Source organism: Notamacropus eugenii, chromosome 5 (genome assembly GCF_028372415.1).
Source record: "Notamacropus eugenii isolate mMacEug1 chromosome 5, mMacEug1.pri_v2, whole genome shotgun sequence".
NCBI lineage: Eukaryota > Metazoa > Chordata > Mammalia > Diprotodontia > Macropodidae > Notamacropus > Notamacropus eugenii.
Genome location: NC_092876.1, coordinates 24,000,568 through 24,023,381, shown reverse-complemented (window position 1 = coordinate 24,023,381; position 22,814 = coordinate 24,000,568). Strand labels below are relative to the sequence as shown.

At 42.3% G+C, this 22,814-nt stretch overlaps 1 protein-coding gene across 1 annotated transcript; it reads left to right on the top strand.

Annotated features, from left to right (window-relative positions):
* The first annotated feature begins 18,429 nt into the window (after positions 1 to 18,429).
* On the top strand, positions 18,430 to 22,378 carry LOC140503625 (sialic acid-binding Ig-like lectin 14). The gene is made up of 5 exons (XM_072607765.1): positions 18,430 to 18,663; positions 18,747 to 19,112; positions 19,763 to 20,047; positions 21,330 to 21,444; positions 21,625 to 22,378. Exons 1-5 carry the CDS (start codon positions 18,483 to 18,485, stop codon positions 21,692 to 21,694), a joined length of 1,017 nt encoding a protein of 338 aa, XP_072463866.1. The 5' UTR covers positions 18,430 to 18,482; the 3' UTR covers positions 21,695 to 22,378.
* The last annotated feature ends 436 nt before the right edge of the window (positions 22,379 to 22,814 follow it).

Below are 22,814 nucleotides of genomic sequence, written 5' to 3'. Positions count from 1 at the left end.
CTTCCAACTTTCCCACATCTCCAGTATTTATCATCTTCCTGTTTTCTCATGTTAGCCAATCTGATAGGTATCATGTGGTACCTCAGGGTTGTTTTGCTTTGCATTTATCTAATCAAATAGTGCTTTAGAGCATTTTTATATGACTGTAGATATCTTTAATTTCTTCCTCTGAAAACTGCTTGTTCGTATCTTTTGACCATTTACCAGTTGGGAAGTGACTTGTATTCTTGTACATTTGACTCAATTCTCTACATTTAAAAAAATGAAACCTTTATCACAGATACTAGTTGTAAAAATTCTTTACTAGTTTTCTGCTTCCCTTCTTGCCTTTGTTGTATTGGCTTTGATTATACAAAAATATTTCAATTTAATGTAATTAAAATTATCCATATTGCATTTCATAATGTTCTCTATCTCTTTTTTAGGCATAAATTCCTCCTTTCTCCATAAATCTTACAAATAAACTATTTCCTGCTCCCTTAATTTGTTTATAGTATCAACCTTTATTGACTAGATCATGTATTCATTAGTATGTAGTGTCTGGAGTTGGTCTATGCCCAGTTTCCACCACACTACTCTCCAGTTTTCCCAGTAGGTTTTGTCAAATAGTGAATTCTTATTTCAGAAGCTGGAATCCTTGGGTTTTTCAAATCATAGACTGCCATAGTCATTGTCCACTATGTCTTGTGTACCTAACCTGTTCCAATGATTTTCCCCTCTATTTCTTAGCGAATACCAAATGATTTTGATAATTGCTGCTTTCTAATACAACTTAAGGTCTGCCATGGCTAGGTCACCTTCCTTAGCATATCTTTTCATTAATTCCCTTGATATTCTGAAACTTTTGTTCTTCCAGATGAATTTAGATATTATATTTTCAACCTCTAGACAATAATTATTGGTAGTTTGATTGGTATGACACTGAATAAGTAAATTAATCTAGGTAGAATTGTCATTTTTATTATATTGGCTCAGCCTACTCATCAGCAACTGATGTTTTTCTAATTATTTAGATCTGACTTTATTTGTGTGAAAAGTGTTTTGTAATTGTGTTCATATAGTCCCTGGGTTTGTTTTGGCAGGTAGACTCCCAAATATTTTATAACGTCTACAGTAACTTTAAATGGGATTCACCTTACTGTCTCTTGTTACACTTTGTTGGTAATATATAGAAATGCTGATGATTTTTGTGGCTTTATTTTGTATCCTGCAATGTTGCTAAAGTTAGTCATTATTTCACTCAGATTTTTATTTGATTCTCTAGAATCTAAAGCACAATATCATTCTATCAAAATCACATACCACAACTTGTTCAGCCATTCCCTAACTGACAAATATTCCTTCAATTTCCAACCACCAAAAGAGCTGCTATAAATTTTTATAAGCCTTTGGACTTGTTTCAATTTGTTCTCCATAGTGGTTGGACCAGTTCAGAGCTCAACCAAAAGCTGGTTTCTCTGTGTCTGTTTCTCCACATCCCCTCCAGCATTTGATATTTTTCTTTTCTGTAATGTTAACCAATACAAGAGGTATGAGGTAGTACTTTAGAATTGCTTTAACATGCATTTCTCTAATGATTAGTGATGGAGCGCTTTTGTATATGAACACTGAAAGTTTTGATTTCTTCTGAAAACTGCTCAATTATATACCTTGATTAATTATCAATTGAAAAATGTCTCTTTTCATATAAATTTAGCTTAATTCCCTATATATTGGACAAATGATATTTTTATCAAAAAGATGGTTTCATTTTTTTCTGCTTCCTGCTTTTCTCCTAATATTGGCTTCATTGGTTTTGTTTGTGGAAAATCTTTTTTATTTCATGTAATCAAAAATATCAGTTTTGCCTCCTGTGAATCTCTCTGTCTTTCCATAGACACTTCCTTCAGAATAGATTTGACAAATGATTTTTTCCATGTTCCTTTAATGTACTTATGATATCATCCGTTGCATCTAAATCATGTGTCACTTCTGAACTGATGTTGCTATATGGAGTGAGATTAGGTCTATACCTTGTTTCTGCTAGATTGCTTTCCATTTTTCCCAAAGGTGTTTGTTGAATAGTGACTTCTCACATCAAGAGCTTGGTTCTTTGAGTTTGTCTTTCAGTAACTCCAGGTACTTTGAAATGTTGTGTGCCTACTGCATTAATCTACTACTCTATTTCTTATCCAGTACGAGATTGTTTTGATGATTACTGCTTTGTAGTAGAGTTCTTGTACTTCTTGGCCTCCTTACCCTCCTCCTTCCCTGTTGAGTAAGATGAATTTCTAAACCACACTCTGTGTGTGTGTGTGTGTGTGTGTGTGTGTGTGTGTGAGAGAGAGAGAGAGAGAGAGAGAGAGAGAGAGAGAGAGAGAGAGAGAGAGAGAGAGAGAGAGAGAGAGAGATGTTTTTTTCTTTGAGCTAGTTCAGATGAGAATGAGGTTCAAATGATAACACCAACTCCCCTACTCCCCTTTGCACTTCTCTCCTCCACTCCTCCTCCCATCCCCCCCATGCCCTCCATTGGAAAAGTTCTTCATTTAGACCTTTATTTAAGTATGATAATTTTCTTTATTTTCCACCCTTTCCTTTTCTCCTAATACATCCCTCTTTCTCACTTTTCCATTCTTTTCTTTGACATCATCCCAACATAACAGACTTAGACCCCTGGCCTCTGTCTGTGAATGAGGCTTCTTAATGACCCAGTGATGATAAAGTTCTCAGCAGTTACAAGTCTAACATAAGAATATAAACAGTTTAACCTTATGGAACGTATTACAATTTCTCTTTCATGTTTACCTTATGCTTCCCTTGAGTTCTGTGATGGAATGTCAGATTTTCTATTCACCTCTGGTCTTTTCATCTGGAATCCTTAAAACACTTCTACCTCATTCAGTGAACATTTTCATATGTAAGATTAAAATCAATTTTGCCAGCAAGATTATTTTTGGTTGTAATCTTAACTACTTTGACTTCTGGCAACAGGTATCACATCCAAATAGCAACCCTGAGTGAAACAAAGTTGGCAAATGAAGGCTTGTTTTTTGAAGGTTGAGTTGGATACACCTTTTTCTAGAATGGGTGTAGTGAAGGGGAGTTGGCATGGGTTTTGCAATCACAATTAATGTAATCAGAAAGCTGGTGTGCCTCACAAAAGGAGTGAATGACAGGCTCATGATAATATGATTGCCACTCGCAGGAAAATATCCTGCAACCATCATCAGTGCCTATTCTTCTACCATGACAAACCCTGATGAAGTCAAAGAAAAATTTTGTGAAGACCTAGAGACCCTTATAGTCAATATGCCAAAAGAGGACAAACATAATTCTGGGTGACTTTAATGCTAGAGGAGGCTTAGACTACCAGACTTGGCAAGGAGTCCTAGGTAGAAATGGAGTTGGAAACAGCAATAACAATGGTCATTTACTGCTGAAGACTTGTGCATCACATGACCTCATCACTAATACTGTTTTTCACTTACTTGAATGCAATGAAACTTCATGGATGCACCCTCGCAGCAAACATTGACATGTAATAGACTATGTGATTGTAAGGAGAAGAGACAGACAAGATGTGAGAGTGACAAAGGCAATGTATGATGCAGACTGCTGGACTTATCATAGAATTATCCTTGCTTAGCAAAATATTTGCATTCATCAAAAGCACCACACCCAAGGCAAAATGACTATCAGAAGAATTAATGTCAACAAATTAGAGCTCTTCTCTGATTGTGAATAGTTTCTTGCTGACTTGGAGGGAAAGTTGAGCCAACACACAGGTGGCAACAGTGGAATAGAAAAGGAGTGGGCAGCATTCAGAGACTTGGTGTACAGCACTGCATTTGGTCATCTGGGTCAGAACATTTGCAAACACCAAGATTGGTTTGGTGAAAATGATGGGAAAATTCAGAAGCTGTTAACTGAAAAATGAGAATTGCACAGGATTTACCAGGAGGATAGTTCATCCACCTCTATGAAGGCAGCATTTAATTCCATCAAAAGCAAAGTACAAGCAAAGCTTAGAGAGATGCAGGATTCCTGGCTCAGTAAGAAGGCAGGTGAAATTCAGTTTTGTGCTGATAGTAACAATCCAAAGTGCATTTATGACTCCCTAAAAGTTATTTAGCAACCAAAAACCTCTGGTGCATCATAACTACTAAGTGCTGATGGAACCACATTGGTTGATAATAAGGACATGATCCTAGAGAGATGAGGTGAACACTTCCATAGTGTTCTCAACAGATCATCATCAATCAATGCTGGGGCCATTGCCCTATTACCTCAGGTTGAAGTAAATCTCTCCTTAGCAGAGCTTCAAATTAATAAAGAGGTTTTGAGGGCCATTAGGATCCTTTCATGTTTCAAAGCAACTGGTGCTGATTCTACTCCTGCTGAGATTTATCGGGTGGGGGACAATTGCTCATACAAAAGGTCACTAAAATTTTCTAAGTTATATGTCAAGAGGAGGTTATCTCCCAGGAGTTCAAGGATGCCTCCATTGTCCATCTCTGTAAGGGTAAAGGGAATTGATTGTCCTATGACAATCACAGAGGATCTCTCTCTTAGTCATTGTTGGCAAAGTTCTTGCTAGAGTCCTCCTTAATAGGCTGATCCTGCACCTGGAAGATAGACATATACCTGAGAGCCAATGTGGCTTCAGAAAGGGCTGAGGAACAGTCGATATGGTGTTTGCTATCTGACAACTCCAGGAGAAATGCCAGGAGCAGAAAAGAGGTCTGTACACAACGTTTGTAGATCTGACCAAGGCCTTTGACACTGTTGGTCGTGATGGCTTGTGGAAAATTATGTCAAAATTTGGTTGCCCAGAGAAGTTCATCAATATTGTACATCATTTTCATGATGACCTGTTTGTCTGGGTTCTGGATAATGTACAATGCTCTTGTGACTGGGAAGGCACAGTGAAAACAGGGCTGGAGTGCTTGTTCCCATGCTTTTTATCATGATGTTTTCAGCCATGTTGACAAATGCTTCCAATGAGGATGAACATGTCATCAAGGTCAACTACCTTACAATGTCAAGTTCTTCGATTTGAAAAGGCTACAAGCCAAGACCAAAATGCAGGGAGTGTTGGTGCATGATTTTCTGTTTGCAGATTATTGTGTACTCAATACAGCCTCTGAAGCTGAGATGCAACAAAGTATGGATCAATTCTCAGCTGTCTGTGCTAATTTTGGCCTAAAAACACCAAGAAAACACAGGTGCTCCCTCAGCCACCACCACACCATCCATAAGTGGAACCATCAGTTACAATAAGTGGAAACCTTTTGAATGCTGTGAATAAGTCCAGTTACCTTGGTAGTGCACTTTCCAGAGATGTACGTATTGACAATGAGGTTGATGCATGCATTGCCAGAGTTAACTCAGTTTTTGGGAGGCTCTGAAGCAAAGTTTGAGAGAGAAGAGGAATTAAACTGACTACCAAACTGAAGGAATACAGAGTCATCATGCTGATCTCATTGTTGCAAGCTTGTGAAACATTGACAGTCTACCAGCCCCATACCAGGAAACAGAATTGCTTCCATTTGAACTGTCTTAGGAAGATTTTGAAGATCACCTGACAGGGTAAGGTACCAGAAACTGAGCTGAACTGTCAAGTATTCAAACTGCATTTCAAAGAGAACAACTCTGATGGCTTTGCCACAGTATTCAAATTTAAATGTATGCTTGTCAAAAAGACTATTTTATGGAGAACATGCATGGGGCAGGTGATCACATGGTGGCCAGAATAAATGACTCAAGGACTCTCTCAAGGTCTCTCAGGAACTTTGGATTTCACTGTGCAATATGAGAGACACTGGCACAGGATCACTCAGCATTGCATGCCCACATCAGAACGGATGCTGTGCTCTTTAAGGAAAGCAGAATTGAGACAGCACAAAGTAATGCAAGATGCACAAATTTGGGATATCCACCCCAAAACTTCACACGAAGTATCTATGCCCAAACTGTGGTAGAGCATTCCGAGCTTGTATTGGTCTGATCAGCGACAGTCGGATACACTGAAATTTCACTTTATCATGGTGATGTCATTTTGGTCCTCTTCGAAGAACAAGGACAACTACCAGATACATCCATAAAATGTCTAGAGGGCACTGTGGTGTTTAGAAAGTTTAACTTTCTATGTGACATTGCAAGAGTTCTTTCTCCTGTCTGGAAAAATAACAACTTAACCACTTGTCACAGGGATGTGGTGACAAGTATATTTTCCGGTACAATGCTCTTGCTTAACAAATGGGGAAACAAAACAGTGGAAGGTAAATGCAATTTCTCTGAAGTTACATGTCTGTTTTCAAACCTGGTTCCCTCAACTGCAAACTAGGATTTCCCTCTACTCCCTGATTCTGTGGCCTTTTAAAACAACAGATGACTGTCTCAATGTTAGAATGAGTTGAACTGAGATACACATAGTTAGGTAGAAAGGCAAGCAGAAAGATAGACAGACAGATAGCAGACAGTCATAGTTTCAGAGAATTAGATATAGACAGAGAGAGAAATGGAGGGTGAAATCTGCAATAATTGTGTAGTCAACAGTTCGAGCTTCTGAGAATATCAAATTATTTATTTATTTTGGAAAGTTATTTTTCTTAATATCATATAAAGAAAAATGTTAATATTTATTTTAAAGTATATTTTGAGCTCCATGGTCCTTTCCTTTCTCCTCCCCTCCTCCCTGCCTAAGAAGGCAAGCAATTTGATATAGATTATATGTGTATAATCATGCAATGCATTCCCTTTTTAGCCATATTGCAAAAGAAAATGCAGACCGAAAAAGAAACAAATCAAGAGAAAAATAGTTTTAAAAGTAGGCTTTAATCAGCATTCAAACTCCAGTCATTTCTCTCGAGGTGGATAGTGTTTTTCATTATACATCCTTGTCTTAGATGATTGTATGCACAAAATAGCTGTCATTCACAGCTGATCATTGTACAAAATTGCTGTTTCTTCTACTGGTTCTACTTTATTTTACATCAGTTCATGTATGTTTCCCTGGGTTTTTTCTATCGTGATCATCATTTCTTATGGCAAAGTAGTATGCTCTCATGACCATCTACTACAGCTTGTTGAGCCATTCCACAGTTGTTTGTCATCCTATCAATTTCCAGCTCTTTGATCACCACAAAAAGAGATGTTATCTTTTTTTTTGTAAATATAGAGACTTTTCCTTTCTCTTTGATCTCTTTGAGTTACAGTCCTGGTAATGATATTGCTGGCTCAAAGGGTGACATATCAGTTTATTAAGCAATGCATGTCAATTGAATAACAAATTGGGACTAGACCACCTCAACTTGGGGTTGGATCCAAAATACAAGGGGAGACAGATTTTTTATACATTGAAAGATAAGTATAAGCAGGACACAAAAATAAGATGTATAATTAGGTAGTCTGATTTCTAATTGGAGGAAAGCTTTTCGAGTTGGGAGAGGGCATGAAAACAGAGGCAATTCCTTAAAATAAGAAAAAGAGGTATCTCACTACCCCCAAGTATTTGTATTACATCACAGGAACAAGGACACAGTAATTGATTGACCAATATTGAGCCATTTTAAGATAAGACATATGGGTGTTTGATATGTGCAGTTGTGAGAAAACTCCTTGCATCCGTCTTTGTGCTTAATAAATGCTTCTTGATTAATTGATTGAATGACGGAATCACAGTCATGGGAATTAACTGTGTGTCTATTTCTGAAGACATTTCCAATTGAATGTCCTGTAGGCATCTCAAAGTCAACACATCCAAACCTCATTATTTGCTCCTGCCCTAAGTTGTTCCCAACTTCTCAGCTTTCCTGTTTCTGTGAAGGATGCCAGTGTCCTCCCAGTGACCCAAGTTTACCTTGGTATCATCCTCAACTCCTTTCCTCTCCCTCATTTCACACATCCAATCTCTTCCCAGGTCTTGTCATTGGAATCTTCACAACATTTGTCATGTCTGTGCCACCCCTCTCTCTACTCTTTCACCTATCCTCTGAATAGTGCCAGGACCTGCTGTGTAATCCCTTGCTCTCTTTACTGACCTTCCAAACCATCCCCTTAGTACACCTATATCCAAAAAAAATCAAAGGAAGAGGAAAAGGACTCATGCACAAAAATATTTAGCAACTCTTTTCATGGTTATCAAGAATTGGAAACCAAGGGCCTGTCATCCTGTTGGTGAGTGGCTAAACAAATTGTAGCAGATGAATGCAATGTGATATTAATGTGCCCTTAGAAATGATAAATTGGATAAGAGGAAGCAGGAATCCCCTCCATAAGCTGATGCAGGGCAGCACTAGAAGAGTTTATGCATTGATAACCACATTACAAAGGGAAACAATTGTGAAAGACTTAAGAAAGCAGGTAGACACACTAACAAACTCCAAGTACAATAAATGGGGATAAACATTTCCTGAGAGAGGTGATGAACCTAAAATGCAGGAAGGGACATATGTGCTCAGACATTACCAATGTAGGAATGTGCTTTGCCAGGCTGTGTGGCTATATTTTGAAGGCTTTATTATTCAGAAAGACAAAAACACAGGCACTGTGCATGTGTGTGTCTAATTTGCTCATTGGGTGCAGAAAAAGTAATGAGAAAGATAGATAAATTCATTTTTAAAAATCTTGAAAAAATAAATTGTACTTTCAAAACATAGGACAAGCATGTCTAGATAATAGCTCTTAAGAAAACATAATCCAGAGGTTTGGGTAGTCAGCAAGCTCAGTAGGAGGCATAAGTATGACTGTGCAGCTGCCAAACTCACATTGCAGGGTTTTTCAGTTCTGGCTCTGCAGAAGATACTGGGAGCCCTTGATGCTGCCTGAGTTTGGGGGTTATTTTGAGTCAGCAGGTTAAACATGCTTGGTCTGCATGACTCAAAACCCCAGCCAGTGAATTGTTTTTTCTAAAATCAAAGCAGTATGATGTTACATGATCAACACAAAACAGTTAATGAAATCAGAGTAGGAGAGTAAATCAAGAATGCTGCATGAAAGAGCTACACATGAATACAACTAGGTTTTGGGAAAGTGACCTTCTAAGCAACTTGATGAGCTGGTCCACTCACTGACACAGAAGGACAAGCACTCATCATGTCACTCAGAACACAGTGCCAGTAATATGGTGAGGAATATTATGGTCTCTCATTGGCAGGGAGACCCAAGATCCTTGGGACTGGCAACACACCATGGACCATGAGTGTGAATTCCAATCCAGATCCTACAGTCATCATTGAGGAAGCATGCACTGTGGGAAAGCGTTTTGACTTCCTCACTACTACCAACTACTGACCAGTTGCTAATTGGGTCCAAGAACTTGAGTGAAATCACCTCCCCTATCTACCATTCATGATTGCAGCCTTTCTGATGTGGGCACACCATGCTGAGTAGTACTGTGCCAGTGTCTCCCATGTTGCATAGTCAAATTCAGAGTTCTTGAGATTGTACTTGTATTCTTTCTTCTGACCACCATGTGATAGCCTGCCCCATGTGAGTTCCCCATAAAACAGTCTTTTTGCAAGTGTATATTTTGCATTTGAACAACGTGGCCAGTCCATCGGAGTTCTACTTTCTGAAGCATAGTTTGAACACTTGGCAGTTCAGCTCGATCACAGACTTCAGTGTCTGATACCTTATCCTGCCAGGTCATCCTCAGAATCTTCCTAACATAGTTCAAATGAAAGTAATTCAGTTTCCTGGCATGGAGCCAGGAGACTATCCATGTTTCATTGGCATGCAGCAATGAGGTCAGCACAACAGCTGTCCAATGGGTTTGAGACCCCTTGGTTACCCTCAACCTGGTTTGACCCATCTGCTGAAATATTTTACTGGGGTGTGGTCACTGTCCATGCTGTAGCTTCTTGGAACCACAAGTGAGAGGTGGGTAGAACAGGTGAACACTAAAGGTTCAAAAAGGGCTCAGCAGCCATCACACCAAAGGTACTGGTCCTCCCTGAGCACACCCTACACCCTGCCATTTTGTACTGTGTGTTTATGCAAAGCAGCCTCCTCAGCTGATTCAAAAATCAAAATGTAGTTCAATTCTGAAAAATATTAAAGGTGCTCTATGTTCTGCAGTGTCAAATACCCTGTCGAGATTTAATTCTTTATGTAAAAATAAAGACATCCATCAAGCTAGTATGCAAATTTGCTTTCTTCTTCAATAAATGGTAAAATAACATATATATATATCCCAAAGAACTATATTAAAATAATTTTTTATTATTTATTATCAGCAAATGTTTCATTTGTGTAGATACTTTATATACCTATATACCAGGGACTGCATAAAAATTTCTTGGATGAAAAATGTTCGCAAGTGGAAAAAGCTTCTTGAAGAAAAGATTCTTTTTTTTCTTCCTTCCTTTCTTCTTTCCTTCCTCCTTTCCTTTCCTTCCATCTCTCTTTTTTCTTTGTTTCTTTCTCCTTTACTTCCTTCATTTTTTCTTCTTCATTTCTTCATTTTCCACCTTTCCTTACATTTTTTCTATTTCTTTTCTTCTCTTTTCTCTTTCTTTCTTTCTTTCTATCTTTGTCTCTTCCTTCCTTCCTTCCTTAATTCCTTCCTTCCTTCCTTTCTTTCTTTCTTTCCTTCTTTCTTTCCTTCTTTCTTTCTTTCCTTCTTTCTTTCCTTCCTTCCTTCTTTCTTTCTTTCTTTCTTTCTTTCTTTCTTTCTTTCTTTCTTTCTTTCTTTCTTTCTTTCTTCCTTCCTTCCTTCCTGACTTTATTTCTTTCTCCTTTCTTTCTTCCTTCCTTCCTTCTTCCTTCCTTCCTTCCTTCCTTCCTTCCTTCCTTCCTTCCTTCCTTTCTTTCTTTCTTGCTTGCTTTCTTTCCTTCTTTCTTTCTTTCCTTCTTTCTTTCTTTCTTTCTTTTGTTCTTTCTTGCTTGCTTGCTTTCTTTCCTTCTTTCTTTCCTTCTTTCTTTCTTTCTTTCTTTCTTTCTTTCTTTCTTTCTTTCTTTCTTTCTTTCTTTCTTTCTTTCTTTCTTTCTTTCTTCCTTCCTTCCTTCCTTCCTTCCTTCCTTCCTTCCTTCCTTCCTTCCTTCCTTCCTTCCTTTCTTTCTTTCTTTCTTTCCTTTTTGTCTCTCTCTGTCTCTTTCTCTGTCTCCCCTTGTTTGTGTACCACCGGTACCTTACCGAGTGCCTAGCCCATAATACATGTTTAATCAATGCTTTTTGACTTCACTTGACCTGGAGAGGTTTAGAGTACATTATCATTACTGCACAGGTTATGTTACTCATAGCCTGATAATCACAATTGGCATATATGTGATTTCTCTCAGCAAAACATATGTTCCTGACTTGACATCCAGGTAAGTGTGAGGTTCCTCTGTTAGACTGTAAACTCTTGGAGGAGTAGGACTCTAATTCTCCTTCTTTTCTTCTTCTTTTCTTCTTCTTCTTTTTCTTCTTCTTCTTCTTCTTCTTCTTCTTCTTCTTCTTTTTCTTCTTCTTCTTCTTCTTCTTCTTCTTCTTCTTCTTCTTCTTCTTCTTCTTCTTCTTCTTCTTCTTCTTCTTCTTCTTCTTCTTCTTGTTCTACCTTTCTTCTTCTTCATCCAGGCCATTGGCTAGGTTCCAGTGCCTGAAGCATAGTAACTTTTCATTTCTTCATCAATTTGTTGCTCTATCACCAAGGCAACATTCACAGCACCAGCAGAGACTACAAATATGCTGGAGTAGTTCTGAATAGCAAACTATAATTGACTCTCCACAGAGAAGGCAAAAGAAAACATTTATTCAGACACCAGAAAGTTAAATCCAAATAACAGAAGGCCAAATCCGTCATAGACAAGAAGCCGATAAACATTATCACCTGAGGGAACAGAGCCATTCTCAAGTCTCCCCTCCATTCTCCACCTGCCAGGACCTTTGCACAAACACTCACAATCCTAGCTTTCTTCTTGCTTTATCTCTCCCAGTTCTAACTGCCATGACCAATTTCCTCTCAGCTCTACTCCACCCATTCAACAACCTCCTCCCACCAGAGGCTCATGTAACTCAGGCTCACATGTCACACAAGCAGGTCACATGGGCCTATTGATGGAGGGGAAACATCTTCCCCTTAAGAAAAATACATTAACAATACAACTACCTAGTTGTGGCCACTTGCAAATCTGTTCCATTTCCTCTGCCTCAGGTTGGTAATCTGTAAAGTAAAGGGAGTAGACTAAATACTCTCTAAGGACCCTTCTTCACCAAAGACTATGACCCTTTAAAAATGAGTTTGGACAAGAGACTCAGGAATCCAAATGTGTGGTTGGAAGGTTGAGTAGGATCTATACAGGATGGGGTGTCAATTACTACAGTTATTTTAGTGGGAGAATACTTCAGGGGAAGGAGATTTCTCACTGGGCAGGTGGACTTGTCTTTTGCTTCTTTCCTCCCATGACATTGGAAGGGCAGGTGCTGAGATACAAGCCAGGTCCTTACTCTTTTCCCTCTCTCATTGGCCTCCCTCAACCCAATTTCTCCACTTCTTTCTGTCTCAGGTCAGGAATCCCTTCCCCAAGCATTTTTCCAAGGAGTGGGCTACAGAATGGCAGAGCAAGACGAGTCCCCAGAACATGGAATGTTTGACTGGGCTGGGAGGGCCCCCAGAGCAAAGAGTGGCAGAGCTGAGAAGGAGGAACAGAGAATGTCAGAACAGGGGAGAACTTGACAATGGAGAATGACAGATTTGGATGTGAAATGCTCTCACCAAGTCATCTGTCTAGTCCAAAACCTTCTTTTTCCAAGTTACAAAATGAAGGTTTGGGTATGTGACTTGCCCTATGTCACATGTGCAGTAAAGGTCCTTGTTACCATGCCTAGCAGTGTCATGGAGGGAAAGGAATGGAACATCAGGGACATCATAGGGAGATAGAGAGGCAGAAACCCTAGGGAGAAGATCAGGCAGTGGGAATGACCAGAAAGGAAATGGATAGCCTGGTTGGCATATCATGGAGGGACAGGGATAGGGTCATGGAGATCCCACAGTGGAGCAGGAAAAGGTATTCTTGTCCTGAGGTGAGTCTCCAAAAGTCCATTGCGAAGGACTTGCTGAGTCAGAAGGTCAGCAGATCACTGAACATAAGCACACTGTGCATGTCCCCCACTCCTCATAAACTAGGTGTCCTTCTCACATACTTAGTTTCCCTTATAGAAGGCTGGAGTCTCCTCTGAGGCCCCTGCTCTGGGGAGCAGTGGGAAGGAAGGGCTTGTGTGATCCAGGTGACTACTCTTCTGAGAACCTCGTTCTCTGCTACTTTCCCTCCCCTTTGTTCCTAAATTTCTCTTCCCCCTTCTGATGATCTTTCCACCCAAATGGCTGGGTGAACACTTCCAAGACTGACCTCAGGACATAGCTCTGTGCTCTTAGACTACCATGGACTTGCTGTTGCTGCTGTTTTACTGTCCTAGCTCTGAGAGTGTTAGTGAGAACAGAGGTAGAGCCAGAGCTGAGGATACCTGGGTGGAGGTGAGAAGTTTTGGAAGGATTAGAGAATATGTAGGAGGTGTGGGATCACAGGTTGACTCTGTCTGTCAGTCTGTCTTTCTCTCCCTTCTATCCCTACAGGGTCCTCTTTTCAAAATGGTCCATATTTTGGGATCGATGTCCAGGAGACAATGACCACACAGGAGGGCTGTGTTTCCAACCCTGATCCTCCCGTTACTGGCAACAATAAAGGAATAACAACACAGTCAATGGACACTCGTTCCAAGAGAAAGACAAAAACAGGGTGATGACCACCAATGACCCTTAGAAGAATGTCCAGTCCTGGGCCTGGAAATGATTCCATCGCATAGGAAAACTGCAGATAACCATCTGATCCTTGAATATTACTGTACTCCAGAATCATGGGAATTACTGATTCTGAGTGGAGGAAGGGTATCTGATGTGCAGTTATTCATATAAAAAGGCGTGTGTCCAGGTGAATAGTGAGGATGGTGCCCCAGGGAGTGTCTGTTAGTGATGGGAAGCCCAGGTGAGGGATGAGAGTCAGGGCAGGATATATTCCTTTCTATTCCCATTCAGTTTTCTCCAGAGTTCTATCATATCTACCTCATCCAGAGTTTTATTAACCTCCTTAACTTCTTTCTTCTTTATTTCAAGATTAGAACTATCAAGTTCAGAGAGGGGGAGGTTGAGGTCCCCCACAAGTGTAATTTTGCTGTCTATTTCTTCTTGCAACTCCCTGTTCTTCTCCTCTAAGAAACTGGATGTTATACTACTTTGAGCATATATGTATAGTGATGTCTAGGGTGGCTTTTAGCAGGATATAGTTTCCTTCCTTATCACTTTTGATTAGATCTATTTCTGCTTTTGCTTTGTCTGAGATTAGGATTGCTGCCCCTGCTTTTTTTACATCAGCTGAAGCACAAAATATTCTACTCCAACCTTCCACCTTTACCCTGTGTGTATGTCCCTTTTCCAAATGAGTTTCTTGTAAACAACATATTGTCAGATTATGGTTTTTCATCCCTTCTGCTATCAGAATCTGTTTTATAGGAGAGTTCATCCCATTCACGTTCACAGTTGTGATTGCCATCTGTGTCTTTCCCTCCATCCCATTTGCCCTTGTTTATGCTTTTAGTTCTCCCTTCTCCCTTCCCATCCACAAAAGAGTTTTAATTTTTGACCACCATTTCCCTCAGTCTTCCCTCCTTTCTTTCAGCCCCTCTCTTTTTTAATACCCTTTTCCCCTACTACTTCTCCTTCCCTTTTAGCCCCCCTCCCTTTCCTTTCCCCCTTCCCTTCCTACTGCCTATAGAGCTAATTTTATTTCTATAGTTGACTGAATTTGCTGAACCTTCCTTGAACCCAATCAGATAAGAGTATCTCTCAAACAATGCTCATCTCCCTCCCCTCTTTCCCTCTACTTTAATATATTTTTGTGCTTCCTGTGATGGGAATTTATTTTTTTTTTTGCCTCCTCCTTTTCACATCTCCCATTACAATCCCTTCACATCCTTAAATCACATTTTCCATTGTCACATCATTTATTTTATACCCACTCCCTCTGTCCATGTATATCCCCTTTACAATTCATAATGAGTATACAATTCTCAAGATTAACAAGTATTATCTTCCCTTATACGGTTGGAAACAATTGTCCCATATCGTGTAACAACTTTTGTTTTTTTCCCCTGTTTACCTTTCAATGCCTCTTTTGATACCTGCATTCGAAGATCAAATTTTCTATTGAGTTCTGGTCTTTTCATCAGGAAGGTCTGGAAATTCCTCATCTCACTGAATGTCCATCTCTGTGCCTGAAATATTATGCTGAATTTTGCTGGGTAATTAATCTTTGGTTGTAGTTGCAGCTCCTTTGCCTTACAGAATATCATATTCCAGTTCCTTCAGTATTTTAGTGTAGAAGCTGCAAGTTCCTGTATGATCCTGACTGTACCCCGTCGATATTTGAATTATTTCTTTCTGGCTGCCTGCAGTACTTTCTCCTTCACTTGATAGTTCTGCAATTTGGCAGCAATATTCCTTGCTGTTTTTGCTTGGAGTCCCTTTCAGGAAGTAAACAGTGAATTGTTTCGATGAATATTTTGCCCTCTGGGTCTAGGAATTCTGGGCAATTTTCCTTGAGGATTTCTTGGATGATATTGTCCAGGTTCTTTTTTTCCTCATGGCTTTATGGTAGACCAATAATTCTTAGATTTTTCTCTCCTGGATCTGTTTTCCAGGTGAGTTGTTTTTGGTGTTATATATTCTGCATTTTCTTCTATCTTTTCATTCTTTAGATTATGTTTGACTTAGTCTTGATGTCTCATAGATTCATTAGCTTCTACTTGCTGGATTTTATTTGTTTTCAAATTGTTTTCTTCAATTACCTTTTGTATCTCCTTTTCCTTCTGTCCAATTGTTCCTTTTAAGGAGTTATTTTCTCCAGTTAGGAAATCAGGAGAAAAGTCTTTAAATCACAAGACCTGGTATCCTGTCAGGTAGTATTTGTGAGGTGCTGGGTAAGACACTAATATTATCTTTACTCAGCTGCTTCCCCTGTAGAGGAAATCCTAAAGACAAAAGAGGAAAAGGACGGAGTGAAGAATAAAGAAAGGAAGGAGGGAAGAAAGGAAGGAGGGAGGGAAGAAAGGAAGGAGGGAAAGAAAACAGAAAAGAGCATCTAGATGTCACAGTGGATAGAATTCTGAGCTTGAAATCAGGAAGACCAGAATTCAGATGAGTCAGTCATTGGTTGATTGATTCCTGTCCTTCATCTTGGAAGAGGACTAAAATGACATCACCATGATAAAGTGAAATTTCAGTGTGTCAAGTTGTGGCTAATCAGACCAATAAGTCTGCTTAGCAAGTCATTAGCCTCTGTTGACTCAGTTTCCTCATTAGTAAAATTGCAATAATAATATCTACCTCCCAGTATTGTTGTTTGGATGAAATGAGATAACACCTGTAAGTGGACTAACAAAGTTCCTGGAACACAGCAGGCACTTAATAAATGCTTATTTACTTATTCCCTTTCCAGATGCCAAGACTTGCCTCTGCTGTTGGGTCTGGAGACCCCTTTCACACTCAAGCACAAGTCACACAAAGTCGCACAAAGGAGACAAGCCAACACCATTGGGCAGAGCTCTTACCAATTACCACTTGCAGCCCTGGTCCAGCTCCAAATGATGAAGAAAGAACAAAACTGAAGTGAAAAATCTGGATTTCACTACTTGTCTGTGGGACAATCTGACTTATGACACCCAGTTTTCTGGGTTGTTCTGGGGAGCCCTTGAGAAACTAAAAAGCTCCTGCCTCTACAGGGGAGCCTTTTAGTGAAGGGGATGTCAGAGGTGTGAGGGGTCTTAGTACACAGAATAGAACAGGAAAGGTCAGAGGAGATTTAGAAAATGGCCTAGAGAAGGGAAAGACCTCAGCACATGAGATACAGAATTGTCAGGAGCCTTGAGCTGAGAACACAAAAGGGCCCTAGGGCTGAGTTCCTGCTGCTCATGGTGGTCCAGTCCCTTCCTCTGCCTAGACGTCAGATGGCTGAGCTTGGCTCACACATGTGGCTCCCCTCAGAGCCTTGATGCCAGGGACTATGTCCATAGAGGAAGTTCATGAAGGGGCACCAAGCATAGTCCAGCCTCCTGGGTGTGTCTGTGCAGAGAGAATGACATGGGCCTGGAGGCTGGAGCAGTGGCCACTGTGGGGCTTGGGAGAGAGGGGGCCTTGCTATGGGCACCTTGGGGCAGAGATGCCTCTCCTGTGCTCCCCACTGGGAGACTAGCTGAGAGGGAGCAATGATTTCTGAGTTCAAGACATGGTGCCAGAAGGCAGAACTGGTGCTTAGATGGGGGCACTGAGGCAGAAGACGAAGAGAGGAGAAAGTCTGGGGTGGGTGAAGCAGCAGAGTGCAGGCTGATGAGCATCTGGTAGGGGCTGAACCTGTTATGCTTGGGCTGGAGAACATCTGTTGAGGTCATGTCTGTGATGATTATGTTGGTGGGAGTCACAGTTTCCCTGTCTTGTTCTGTTCCTGATCTGAACAGAAAACAGAGACCTTAAGGTGAAATCTGACTGAGTCATGTGGGATGAAAATCCTGGAACATGTTGCGTGGGTGGATATGGATGTAGAGAGAAGCACTGGATGATCAGTATGACTTGATGTAGCATGCGAAAGGGGAATCCAGCTGAACATTAAGGGCAAAGAGCGTGGGAATCCAAATAAAGTCATCAGCATTTATTAAGTGCTTACTGTGTGCCAGGCATTGTGATAGATACTGAGGATAACAAGAAGGCCAAAAACAGCCCAAATCTACCAGGAATGTTCCTTCTTATTGGAAGGACACCAAGTCAATGACCAAGTATTTAGAAGAGAGAAGGAGAGTAGAAAAAAGTAAATGGAAAATGAATCAGGAAGTGGCATTGGAGGTGAGGTTTGGTTCAAGTCAGAAAAAAGAAAGTGAGGAGTGAAAGCTTTCCAGGGATAGGGTAAAGTCATGGCAAAGGCCTGAAGATGGGAGATGGAATGTCATACAAAAAGCAGGCTGTGGCTCATGTAGCTGGATTAGAGAAGTCTTATAGGAGAGTAAAGCAATTTTACTTTACTGCATTTCTGCAGTGATTCACAGTCTACAAAATACATGGAAAATATCACACTTCATAGACACAGCAGGGTTGAGAAATAGGTGCTGTTTTTATTTCCATTTTACAGATGGAAAAATTGAGGCTTAGATAGGGGAAAGACAGGAAATGTCTGAGGCGGCATATCAGCTCAGGTGTTCCTGATTCCAGGTCAGCTAGCACAGGACAGGGGCAGCAGTGTTGGATGGTCAGCACCAGCTCTGGGCCGGGCTCTGGTCACTGCTCTCCATCAGTTGCATAGACACACTGGTCCATAAAACACCCATGCCCCAAGCCTGGGCAGCAGATCTGTCCTCCCCCAGCACCTGAGTCCTGACTGTCCCTGCAGCAGGCCCAGGACAGGAGCCCCATTCCCAATGAACTCAGCTAAGGAGGCCAGGAGCACAGTGAGGGGAAGGGACAGGGGTTCCTCTTCTGAGGATGTTTCTCTCCCTCACTCTCCACACAAGGACTTCCTGTTTCATCTTCCTCTTTGCCTTCAGCCTGACAGAGGTGAACAGTGGGAGCCGTAGTGTTCAGGGAGTGACACAGCACCACAGTGGAGCCTGGCTCTCTCCTGTCTCACAGATGCTGCTGCTACTGCTGCCCCTGCTCTGGGAGGGTGAGTGGGTCTGGGGCAAAGGCAGGCTGGTCTGGGGAGTGAGAAGAGATGGAAATGCTTACCTGGTGTCTGTCTGCCCTCAGGGTCCCTCTGCCAGAGACTGGAGGTGCCGCCCTCAGTGACTGTGCAGGAGAGGATGTGTGCCCAAGTCCCCTGTACCTTCAACACTGGTGGGCTCAGACTCTATTACAAAGAGTCCATTTATGGCTATTGGTACAGAGAAGGTTCTGACATTTCATATCACTGGCCCGTGGCCACCAGTGACCCAAAGCTGAGGGTGGAACAACAAGTCCAGGGCAGATTCCATCTTGTTGGTGATATCAGGATGAAAAATTGTTCCCTGAGAATCACAGATGCCCAGTTCTCAGACAGAGGAAGATACTTCTTTGCTGTCTCTGGATCTTATAAACACAGTTACCGAAATCAGCTGCTTTACGTGCATGTGACAGGTAGGAAGCTCCTCTCCTGGGAGGCTCTCACTGTATGAGGCAGGGAGGTCTAAGGAATGGGCTGGCCTTGAAATCCTGAAGCACCCTGTGGGAGGGGTGAGAGAACGTGGAGTCCATGTGGGGAACTCACTCAAGGAGAGAGGCAGACCCAGGGAAGTGTGTGAAAACTCTGTTGAAAGCTCCAGAGCTGCAAAGCGGAGGGAATGTGGTGGGAATCCCCTTTGGGAGGAACCAGGTCCCTAGACAAGACTAAGAGGGGCCACGGTTGTTTGGGAAAGAACTCTGGAGCTGCTGCCAAAGGAAGGAGATTCAAATTCCAGATTTCTGACTGATTCCCTTTGGGGAATTTTGTCCTGTAATGATTCCCTTTCTTCCTGGGACTCATTTTCCCTTTATATACAATGAAAGGCTTGTTCTTTATTCCCTTTAATACAATTTCCTCTTGATTTATAGTCTATGAGTGACTTGAGTACTGGGGATGACAAGGGATGCCCAGAAGACTGTTAAGGGAGTATGGACTGAATGGGGCCCTATTATGATCGGGAACACAGTAGGGACCTGGGGAATCGTATAGGTACCAGTATTTGAAAGGACACTTCACACCTAATTTTCCTCTCCAGTCCATGACTCTCTGACTCTCTCCTCTCCAGACTTCATCCAGAGACCCGACATCTCTATTCCAGAGATGCTAGAGTTAGGGAACCCAGTGACTCTGACCTGTACATTTCCTTGGGCCTGTGGGGAAAACAGGCCATTGAAATTCTCCTGGATGGGAGCTGCCCTCTCCTCCAAGCCACAAATATCTGAGGTTTCCTCCTCCTCGACGGTCTCCTTCATTCCTCAGCACCATCATCACGGCACCAACCTCACCTGTCACGTCACCTTTCTTGGAAGCAGTTTGAGTTCAGAGAGAACTGTTCAACTCAATGTGTCATGTGAGTGTTGGGGACAGGAGGCTTTCATCTTCCAGTGAGGGGTCGAGGGAAGGGGGTTTTAAGAGCCAAGAGTGGTGGTTCTAGCCCTGAGAAACTGGATACTTTTCTCCTGTGTGGGGTAGGGAAAATTGGCTCTCAACAGAGCCCCAGACTGGTCTTTTCCATTTTTTCTCTCAGCATCTATGGTTTCATGTGCCAGAGTCAGTCATGTAGAGTTATCCTGGATGACCTCTGAGTGCCTTCTACTCTGATATTCTTTGATTTTGAAATTTAATCTCTTCCTTACCTGACACTGGGCTGGTCATTGAGCCCCACCCTCCAACATGTGAACCCAACCTAGATGAATCCTTGGTCACTAAATGAATGGGCAGATATTGGTGAAACTCTCTCCACAGCATATCGAAGACTGTGGACTATGTAGGACGGGAGAGAGATGGATCTACCAATTTCTTTTGTTTTTTTCAAGGGGAAGACGACAGACCATAGAAAGCACAGAGCAGTGAACTCAACCTCAATTGTTGGGAAGTCTGAGGATATAATATTAAAGGTGTGGTTGGAGAAGAGTGAGAAAGGGATAGTGTAATTACAAAGACTGGATAGGTTTCACCAAAACCAGACCCTGACTGACAAACCTGTGTAGGTTTGCTCTGGTTCTAACCTGACCCATGGAAAGACTGCCAGAGATACAACTTAACTCCACTTTAGCCAAGTGTGGGATGGAGAATTCATGTCAATCCTGTGGAGAAGGACAATTTTGGATTGATGCAGACCAGAATTGGTCATGGAAAGGGAAGCCAGCTCCTTGGCCTAGAGTTAATGGAGGTCGTGCCCTCCCATATTAACCACCCTCATAGTGATTTCTTGGGATCTTTGAATCATCTTAAAAAGTGAGGATGCTGAGGAGGGTCCAGGAGAGGCAGATGTTAGGGAGTAGCCCCCATAATATTTGAGCTGGAGAGCCTCTCTTGAGGTCATGCCCTTGCTGATTGGGGTAGTGGGGTCAGTTTTCCTGCCTTGTTATGTCCCCAACCTGAACACACAACAATCCCTAGAGCCAGGCAGGAAGAAGTGTTGAAGGGCATTATCAGAGCCTGGAACCCTGCCCTGTACCCATTGGGCTGGTCTGTATTTCCCATCCTATAGAAGGCCTGGCAGCCCTGGACCTTGGGAATTCCAGGAGGGCCCAGGTGACCTGAGAGGGAGTGAGGCTGGAGGGGAAGGACTGAGACCTGGGGGACAATGTGCCCCCTCCAACCATGCCCTGCCCCTCTCTCTCCCACAGTCTTCTCTGCCCAGAAGAACAGCTCATGGCCCCTGGTGCTCACACTGCTCCGAGGAGCCCTCATGGGGGCTGGTTTTCTCCTCACCTATGGCCTCACTTGGCTCTATTACACCAGGTGAGTGTGTCTGCCCTCTGACCCACAAGTCCATGGCATCCCATGACTCTCACTCCCTGCTGAACCCCTTCTCATTCTTCTTCCTAGAAATGGTCCCTGGGGTCATCCCTTACCTGCCCCCTGGCCTTATACCTCTGGATCCTCCAGCTGTGACCAACACTGATTCTGTTTCTCCTACAGAAAGCCCCTAAGGGCAACTCCAGAAGCAGCCCAGTCATCTGTGATGGCTCTTGGCCTTAAACCTGGCTAAGACCTGCCTCCTGTCTCTTCCACTCAATGGCCCCAGTTCTGCCCTCAGGGAACCTGCAAGTGTATTCAGACCCTGCAGCTACAGGACCAACCTCCAGGACTAGAGGACAGTTCTCAGATTCCCCCTGGGTCTCCTCTTGTCCCTCTGAACAGCCACAGGCACATCTCCTGATTAACTAAAGAATGATCTCCAGGTTTTCCCTAGCCTAGGGTGCCTCTGCTCAGTCATCCCCAGATGATCACTGTCCTTCCTGAATCCTGGTGCCCACAGGTGATCCCAGCTCTCCAGATGTGCTGGATCAAAGCCAGGCTAGCTGGACCATCCCCTCCTTCCTTCCAGACCCAGGCCTCTTCTCAAGCATGCTAGGATTGAGTTAGCTCCTGCAGCTTCCATGTGCCTCAGCTGAGTCTCCATGGGCTTGGAGTCCTTCCAAGCTGCCCCAGGCAGGCTAGACTCCTCATGCTCAGCTCTCTCAGCCTCCTCTCTCCCAGATCAAGCCCTTAGAGACTCAGACATTGTCCATCTCTAGTGTCATCCCGAGGCCTGCTGACCTTCTGACCTGACATTGGTCCTCTGGCTTGTGGTCAGAGGGTTGGACCCCAAGCCAGGAAGGCATGGCTTCACAGGCATCTTTGAGACCTTCTTACCATGGAACAACAGGCTAATAAAATGTTTAATGTCTGAGTCCCATTTTCTTTATGTTAAAATGGAAAGAGAAGCCCCCAAGGGCCTCCCTCCCTGAGTTTGTGTGAAGCTTCACTGGAATAATGTCTGTTTAGTGTTTCTCAGCCTTTCCCAACTCATGGTCACAGTGAAGGGTCAGGTCCTGATTTAAGTCTCTACCTCAATACTGAGTCTCTGGCTCTTCCTTCAGCCTCCAAGCAGGAAGGATGTTTAGAATATGGATCATGAGACCTAGAAGACCCCTCTCCACTTCTGCTCACTCTAAGCAGGAGCAGTTCTAACTCTTTATTGTATGGGGCACACTCATCCATTCTCTTCCCCAACCTTGTTCATGTCTTCTGTACATTTCTTTATTTTTTAATCTCTATTTTCATGTACATTTGTCTTTTAGGTAAATCTCATTTTTCCTCCCTTAGTGTCTTCAGAATATTATTCT